A 9246-nucleotide genomic window follows, 5' to 3' on the forward strand; every position below is an offset into this window, starting at 1 on the left:
AATCAATCCTCGTTGACAAAAAACCCACGTTACATTTCATAAGTAAAAATTCCCAAATATAGAATTCCGGATCTATCAAAGCCAGCCTATTTGGACAGCTAAAATATTGTTTAAGCACCTCCTCTCCCCTAATTGATAATCAAAATGTGGAGATCACTTCAAGATTTCCACACCTCCATCCAAAACTTTTCATTCATTTTATAACTCAGTGTTTCCAAGAACCAACTTCTTCTCTTTCTTTGCCCATTCTTTGCTCTCTCTCTCTCTCTCTCTCTCTCTCTCTCATCTCTATGAGTTTTAGCTATCAAGATCGGATTTACATTCCTCTGCCAATAGGCTAGCACCATACGAGGCATCTCCAGAGTGGAACAGTAAAGGAGACAATGCATGGAAACTCAGAGCAATCGCCATGGTTCCTCGCCATGGATTCTGTATGGAAGCATGGTGATGGTGAAGAAGAAATGGGCTGTCAACTCTGCTTTTATGGCCCTGTATGCATTTGCATGCTGCTGTTCTTGTTTGCTAGGTCGTATGGGGCCATCACGTCCTTTGGGAACAGGCTTGGCCCGCTAGTGCGAAACCCATAGCTGCCCTTTCTCAGGATTTTCTCCTAGAAAAGTCTAGAGTGGGTCAGGTTTCTATGGCTGATTACGTGTTTTCTCAGTTTTCTTTTGCTGCCATTACTGTTATATTACTTGCTGGGTCTTGACTTGGGAGGACGAACGTCTATGCTTGGATGCTATTTGTTCCTTTATGTCTCACCTTTAGCTACACTATTGGGGCTTTCAGTATTTGGGGAGGAGGCTTTCTTGATCAGTATATTATTGATTATGCAGGTGGCTCTGTGATTCATCTGTCATCTGGGGTGGCTGGTTTTACTGCTTCTTATTGGGGTAATTTTGACATGTAATTTGCTTATTTATTTATTTATTTTAAGAATTTGCCGTGCCTCAAAGAAGTTAGTGATTTTATGTATGATCATCAATGATGGTGATTGTGCTTAATTAGGTAGGACCCACGCTTCCACATGATAGCCAACACTTCCCACCCAATAACATAATTCACATCTTAGGGGGTGCAGGGTTTCTGTGGCTGGAATTGACAGGCTTTAATGGTGGGTCTCCATTTACTGCTGGGTTGGTGGCATCACTTGCCATTATTAATACAGCTCTCTGTACTGCCACCGGCCTCTTGGTCTAGGTTTCCTTTGACATGATTACATACAAGAAAAGCTCTGTTAATGTTGCTGTTCAGGGGATGATAACTGGCCTCGTCTGCATCACTCCTGTCGCCAGTTATCCCATTCTTTCTCTCTCTAAATATCTCTCCATCATTAATTAAATTCTAATATGAACCTAGTTTCATTATCGGCTGTAGAAATAAAAGAAAGTTGGATCCACAATTAAGTCCACCAGTGTATGTTAAGAGGTAAATTCTCTTCATGACATAAACACTGCTGATTGTACATGGGTTGGATTAGTGGAGCCATGGGCAGCAATGTGATGGGAGCAATGTCTGGTTCAGTGACATGGTACACCATGATGATATTGTACGGGACGTCAGCATTCTTCCATAGTGTGGATGACACATTGGCAGTTTCAAATGCACGCAGTGGCTGGCCTTCTCGGAGGAATTCTGTCCGGCCTCCATGGTAAACCTGCCTTCTAAGGTTGATGTATCCACACTCCGCCTACGGTACAGGGTTAATCCATAGCCTCACAAATGGATGACACAAAGACGGCCTTAGACAAATGGTCTCCCAGGTTGAAGGAGCAGCTTTCATTACTGCTTGGAATGCAGTGTCACAAGCTTAATTTGTATTCTGATAAACCGCATTGTTGACCTTAGGATGCAAGATGACGACCTGGAAATAGGCGATGATGCTGCACACTATGAAAAAGCCTATGCATTCTACTCTGGGGTGATGGAGAGAGAATGCCAAAACACGTCACTTGCATCTGAGGCTGCCTGCCTTGTACACGAGACTGCCTTCCCGTCCATGTGCCGACATGGGCATACCGTGCCTGAACTCGAATTTGTAATGGGTATCTAATAATGTAATACCCCAAAATTTTTAATTTTATAAGCATTTTTAGTATTTTAACTTTATTAAATTTTTGAAATTTTTTGAGATTTTTTGGATTTTAAAAATCGGGTTCGATTTTTCGAAAATATAAACTTTGATGATTTTTAAAAATTAATTTAAAGACCACGTGGTAAAACTAAAAATATATTTGGAGTCTATTTTTTTTTTTTTTTTTTTTTTTTTTTTTTTTTTTTTTTTTTTTTTTAGTCCCGGTGTAAAAAAAAAAAAAAATTTTATTTTCGATCGAATCGGACCGCCGACCCCGACTCGGAATCGGACTTCCTTTCTAAAGACCACGTGTAAAAAAAAAAAAATTATATGGAGTCTATTTTTTTTTTTTCTTTTTTTTTCTTTTCTTCACTTTTTCGTCTCTCTCCCTTTCTCTCTCGTGTCTCTCTCCTCCCCACCCCCCGCGCCCCCCCCACCCACCCCCCCAGTAAGCGGCGCCGCCCCCCCCCTCCCGGCGCGCGCGCCGCCAAGCAACGGAAAAAAAAAACGCAGCCCCCCGCGCGCGTCAACTTTCGTCGTCCGTCCGCATCCGCGATCCAATTGGACCCACCAATTCACCTTGGTCTTGTGTCTAAATCATTCTATCTTCCATCCACTTTCACAAGAAAATCCATTTTCCATTCTTTTTTTTGTTTTTTTTTTTTTTTTTTTTTTTTTTTTTTTTTTTTTAGTTTTTTTTTTTTTAAAAAACCGAAAACCGAAAAAAAAAACGAGCCACCAGCCGCCTCCATTTCGCTAAGAGCCCGAGACAATTTTTATTATTTTTTTTTTTTTTTTTTTTTTTTTTTTGGGTTTTTTTTTAACGCTTTTTTTTTAAGCATTTTTAATTAAAAAAAAAAAAAAAATAAAATAATTTAATAAATTATCGTATATCGTTACCGATTCGGATTATTCGATTATTGAATCGAATTTTTTGAAATTCGGCACATTTCTCGGAAAAGTTCACGAAAAAGACCGGAATTTGAATTGGGTTTTTTTTTTTGGCTCCCATTGTCAGTCGTCCGCGCGCGTTCGAAGTTCAAAATCGAGAAAAGTAAAAAAATACCTAATTTTATAAAAAAATAAATAAAATTAAAAAAAAAAAAAAAAAAAAATAAAAAAAAAAAATTGAAAAATACTAGATCTTTACTTTTAATTGCAATAGCTAATTTATTTTTTTTTTTTTTTTTTTTTTTTTTTTTTTTTTAGTTTTTTTTTTTTTAAAAATTGGAATTTTATTTAATTTGAATTTATTTTGATGGATGATTGATTTTGATTTGATGATTGGATGATTGTGATGGTGGATGTGATGGATGATATGATGTTGTGTGTATATGGATAGTAGTGAGTATGTTTTGTTTTTTTTTTTTGTTGTTTAGGTAGGGTATTAGGATTAGGTATTTAAATTTTTTTTTTTTTTTTATTGTTTTTTTTTTTTTTTTTTTTTTTTGTATTTTTAATTGTTGTTTTAAAATAATTTGTAATTGTGGTATTTAATGTATTGTTTCTCCAATTACAGATTGTTAATTATATATTTTATTGTAATTTATTTTAATATTAATTTATTTTATTAATATATATATTATATTATATATTAATATATATATTATATATATATATATATTATTGTATGATGTATGTTATATTGTTGATAATGTTGTTGTAATGTGTATTGTGGTGTTGTTGTTGTTGTATGTAAATGTGAATGCGTTGGTGGTCGTTGGCGTGGATGTGGTGGTGGGGGTGGGTGGGATGTGGGGGGCGGGGGGGTTCTTGGGGGGGACGGGTTCTTGTCCTCCCGGGGTAGACACGGTTTGGCTTGGGTTGGGAGTTCTTTTGGAGTGGAAGTGGTGGGATAGTTTTGAAATGAGATATTTGATGATTTGGATTTTATATTATATGTTTGATGTTGATGATTGATATTATATGATTGATGTTGATATGATGTTGCTTTTGATGTTTGATGTTAGATGTGATGTGATGATGTGATTATGCATGATTTGCATTTCTTATCTTTATTACATTATTTAGATAGATTATTATTTTATATATTTTTATTCTATTTTTTGCTTTTTGCTTTTTTTTTTTTTTTTTTTTTTTTTTTTGTTTTATTTATTTTTTTTTTATTTTTTTTTTAATTTTTTTTTTGTGTTTTTTGTTTTAATTTTTTGTTAATTTTATTTATTTGATGTATTTTTTATGTGTATATGATATTTTATTTGATTATATTATTGTATTATTTTATTATGTTGGATATTAATGTAATAATGATGGATGATGATGAGATTGATGGATATATTGTGATGAGAGAGTGATTTATATTGATGATGATGTGATGAGTGATATTTTTGAGTTGAGTGGATCATATGTTGAGTGTGTTGGTAGTTGAAATGAATATGAAATTAGTGTTTTTTTTAAGTGGATTTATTTGCTTTTTTGAAATTTATTTTGGGCTATTTTGTGTTTAAAATGGGCCTTTTTGTTGGCTAAAAGGATAAGGCTTAGAGGGCAGGGAATTAGCCCCAGGAAGGGCTACGCCGGTCCGGCCCATAGGGGACAAATAAGTTCCAGTTTGATACTCTTAGGGAATGTAGTAATACTGGTTACTGCAGTTCTTGTCCATTTTTATCATACTGCTGGCACCGGCGTGCGTGATGTCAATTTTCATGTTGAGAGGAGAAAAAGTTGTAAGACGATTTCCCAGAAAGAGAAGTCTGAAATTATTGTGCGTAATCATAACTCATCTTTTTGCTAATTTACAGTTATGAAGTAGAAAATTCACCAGGATGAGAATATTTTTAAGTATAATCTTAAATATCCTGGTAAAGATAATCAATGCATAATACCGTCCATATACCTGGAAAATGTAGTACATGAAAATATAACTGAATAATATTCTATATACTATTAAGAAAAAATTAACAAACAAGGAATGAGCTAAGATGAATATAGATAATATAATGCTTTCAAACAAGAAAATGTTCTCTATATACACAAGTATATTCACATTTCAAGCATGCTAAAACACATCCAAAAATCTTTGCATAACAAATTGCAGGTTAATCAGTATCAAATCTTGATGACAAATTCAAGGCGCAGTAACTTTCTTGACATTTTTTTGTCAAACTACAGAGGCTTCTGTTCCCTTTTTCATGACTCTTTTGATGGAGAATGTCAGCTGCCAGCAAACATCAGAATGACAATGGTAGCTCTCATCACTTTTATTTGTCCTGACAAAGTAGGAAAATAAAGAAAACCTAATGGAGAGCTGGAAACTCGTCATAGTGTACTAGCTGGGATTCACATTCACATCCTTCATCGTGGAAAGACTTCTAAACAAAGAAGTTTCTGGCTTCAGTGTCACCAGAATTAACAAGGAACTTAATACATTCTTTCTTGATAAGCATCATTTCTATATCTTGACGTGCATCATTTACATTCTAATTGAAACAACAAAATCCACATCCATGAGAGAATTGATCATCTTTGTGATTTTGAACAATTCAAGGGACCACCAAATGTAAATTTAAATAATCAGGTATCTCAGTTCTCAAAGCAAGTTTTGAGCTTCACGTACCACTATTTTGAGTTTCTTTAACCATTCATGAGTTCCTCAGACTGTCCTTTTCATTTGCACGATATATAAAATGCTATGCCAAACATTTTATTGGAAACTATGTCTAGAATGAGCACAAAGAGGACAGCCATGAAACTCGGCCGGAAACCACACGCCAGGAAGTGGTAACTCCAGATAGATCAAGTCCTATAAGAAAGTTATATATGAATATATCAATTCCTGAATGAAAGCCATATAATAGATGAAAGTAGCAACCGCTTGTACATACTATGAACAACACAAAAGTCAATTTACCAAAAAGTTGGCTACTGTTCGTGTCTTGACTGGCGAAGCTCCATCAGTTTGTCTCTCCACATGGCTACAAGAATCAGCAGTCAATTTAAAACTATTCTAACAATCAAGAGCATTGACTCTGTCACCAAAGCGAAGTGGAAATATGCAAATATTTAAATGATGAAAGAAATATAAATGTAACGGGAAAAATATTTTTCTTTTCCAGAAGGTACCTGCATCACCATATCTTTCCTCTTTAACAGCTAAATTCATATTCTTCACAATATCAAGTTCCTCAGATAGTGAATCTGGACCATCAGCAGGACTGGATGCGATTTAACTCTTACTTAGAATCACAAGAAAGCAGGTGATACAAATATTGGGACCTCAAAAAAGTAAAGCATGTTCAATACCTGTCAAGGGATACATCATAAGTTGTCTTCCTATCATGTACTCTTCCCATCCCATAACTAATTCTGATTGCGTCTGTGAAGACAATTTGTTTCCTTACATGTATTGGGGCCTGATTAGAACAAAATTTACACCCAAATCAAGACCATTTTGGAGAAATATTCAAAACCAGTATACACCATTAGATCTACGAAATCAAATAAATGATATAAGGATGTGAAGATAGAGAAGGCTGGAGAGGGGGATGCCAGGTTTCCAAACTTTTCAACAAGGAAAAGAATAATTAACTGGCCAGTGCACTTACTATGCATATTTTTCCAATTCAACTAATGATGGATGAGCTCCATTCAAGCTAAGAGCCTAAGACATTTTGGCCAATCAGGATGCCAAGATTTTGTTGATTTAGGATTTTGAATGATTTAGCTTTGCAAAGCGATTAAAAGATTGACATGACAAGTTTTTTGAGAATCAGTCAGATTAAGTTAACACATTTACAAGTAACAATAATAACTAAACCTTAATTCCAAACTTGTTGGTGTTAGTTATATGAATCTTTTTTTTGCCATTCAGCTCTGTTAGACACCAGGTCAACGTCAATATCCAACACATTTATTTTTGTAAAAATTGAAAGCTATCAATTGGCTTAGTGACTCGGGAATCCAAAAATAAAACTAAAAAAAAAATTATGAAATTTAATAGGATTCATGTAGTCAAGGCGTGCAAATAATTACCTTGCATTTGTTTGCCACATTAATGGCATCGGAGGGACACACATCTACGCTTAAAATTTCATTTTCCCCAGGCTGCAGATTTTAGAAGTTCCATTGAACACAATTTAAGAATTTCATAAAGCTGTTTTCAAAGATAATTAAGGGCCATATAGTTCACAGTTTTAGAATTACCTTACTAATATATACTCTTGCAAAATAAGTATTAACCACTCTCTCCGTAATTCTCACCATTTTTACCTGAAATGAAGAGAAAAAAGTATAAATCAACTTGGTAAAACTGATGCTCCTATATTTCATAATTTACAGCAATTAAGAACTTAGTATCCTGTATAGCAATACTCAATAGCAAAGTAAAGCTATAGACAGTGATGACGAGCAAAACTAATGAAACCAACAACACAAGCCCTAAAACATATTCCATACACATAACAAATATAGTTCCATACTTCATAACCAAGTTTTTCCACCAGATTTCTCACAAGCTGAAACTGGTCTGGACAATCCTGCAGTAAAACCATACATGTCTTTAGGCCATGATAAATTAAACAAACAACAAAAATAATGGCAACCAATAAGAAATTACCCCATTACCACCGGCTTCCTGAAAGTTATCTATAAGTTTCTCAATAGCAAATTCCCCTACATTAAAAACCAAATAAAAGTTAATCAAAATCAGATTTGCCAACAACAAAGCAATGATGCAAGTACTTATTACCATACCAACAATAATTGGTAGCAAGAAGTCTCCATCACAAGAAACTTTAAGAAAAATAGTAGGACTTTGGAAGCGACGAAGAAACTCGTGTCCGATAAAACTCATATCAGGTCTTGTCTCCTTTGACAGTACAGCAAATGGGTTCGATCTACCAGGTAATCTCCATCTCATGTCTTCTCGAAATCCTTGCCTCCACATACGATAGTGTAAAAGAGTTTCTGCACTTACAAAAGGGTCACGGATGAATAGACATGAAAGTGTAGATGGATATCAAAATAGTATTGAGATGAGTTAAGAATATTAACACGACTGGAAAAGGCATAAGATCCACCCAACTGCTTGAAATCTAAAATAACACAAAATTAAGTTATAGGATATTTTCAAGATACCTTATGCCAATCCGTTAAAATGGGTTAATTCAATCCTTAAAAATGAGTATCGCACTTCAAATAAAATTCATAAAAGAACTCATGAAATTAAAATGTTCTCCTTTCTATGACTTATTCAATCTAAATTACCCACAAATATAAATCAAAATATGCATATAAACAACTAGCGAGAGAGATAGAAAAGGACCTGAAATGAGAAGAGAAGCTTGGAGAAAGTCGTGATCGTGGTCATCATGGGCATTGGTAGATTGGCCACCACCATCGGAGGAATTTCCACGAGTAGACTTACAAGAGATGAGGATTGACTTACGACCACCGCGACACTGTAACCTTAAGCTTCTTTTGATCCCTAATTGAATCGACAAGCACCCACCTGAATTCGGGATCAAACCTCCACCACCACAACTCGCATTCATTTCATCCCTTAAAACCCTGAAACTGTCGAGTGCACGAACTTGGAATTGAGCTCTAAGCATCATTTCTATGTCTCAGGAGATGACAGAAAGAGAGAAGGTAAAGTCAGGGTAAGCTGAGCAAAATGAAGCGAACAGAGCAGAGAAACGTGTAACCAGATACACAGGTAGTTGGATTTCGAGAGAAATGGGAATAATTCTTGCAATCAAATCAAATCCTATGTGCTAATTTTTCTATTACCGAATTTAATTAATTAAATAATAATAAATAACGAACGAAAGTGGTTTTATTTATTTATTTATTTTTGTCACAGATGGTTTTCTTGATTACGGATGAACGAGCGAGGATCTGCATCGGATTATGAAAGTAATAATAAGTTTATCCTCCCTGTTTCTTTATCTTTTGCTCCATTATTGCAATATGCTGTCTCTTTTTCTTTTTTATTTTTTAAATTATTTTCTATTAAAATTAATTTGAGAAATTGGAAGAGATTTTTATTTAACTTTTCTAATTCGATTTTTTTTTTCTTTTCCTTACACTGGAAAATTCTAGTTCTGAATAAAGTACACGGAAAGAAAATGTTTTAAGGAGGAAAAAAAAAAGCAAATTGGTAATTTTTTTAAATGAAAGATTAATTTTAATTAAATAAAGATAAAATATAA

General features: G+C 34.4%; 1 protein-coding gene and 1 pseudogene across 4 annotated transcripts; one reads left to right on the top strand and one right to left on the bottom strand.

The window, feature by feature from the left end:
* Positions 1–2050, top strand: LOC110672576 (ammonium transporter 2 member 3-like; annotated as a pseudogene).
* A 2957-nt stretch (positions 2051–5007) lies between these two features.
* On the bottom strand, positions 5008–9044 carry LOC110672587 (bifunctional nuclease 2). Of its 4 annotated transcripts, XR_009144810.1 has the most exons (11): positions 8358–9044; positions 7787–7999; positions 7650–7705; positions 7513–7569; positions 7238–7303; positions 7067–7138; positions 6338–6447; positions 6158–6249; positions 5961–6009; positions 5652–5837; positions 5008–5514 (listed from the first exon to the last, which is right to left on the bottom strand). XR_009144810.1 is itself a non-coding variant. In XM_058138006.1 (10 exons), the coding sequence occupies exons 1-10, from the start codon at positions 8647–8649 to the stop codon at positions 5831–5833; spliced, it is 1014 nt and encodes a 337-aa protein (XP_057993989.1). In that variant the 5' UTR covers positions 8650–9044; the 3' UTR covers positions 5008–5830. The 4 variants fall into 4 exon arrangements, 2 of the variants coding, with proteins under 2 accessions (XP_057993989.1, XP_021691084.2); XR_009144811.1 differs by having other exon boundaries at positions 5008–5837; positions 5961–6063; XM_058138006.1 differs by having other exon boundaries at positions 5008–5837.
* Between the last annotated feature and the right edge of the window lie 202 nt (positions 9045–9246).

The sequence above is a fragment of the Hevea brasiliensis genome, chromosome 16 (assembly GCF_030052815.1).
Source record: "Hevea brasiliensis isolate MT/VB/25A 57/8 chromosome 16, ASM3005281v1, whole genome shotgun sequence".
Lineage (NCBI taxonomy): Eukaryota > Viridiplantae > Streptophyta > Magnoliopsida > Malpighiales > Euphorbiaceae > Hevea > Hevea brasiliensis.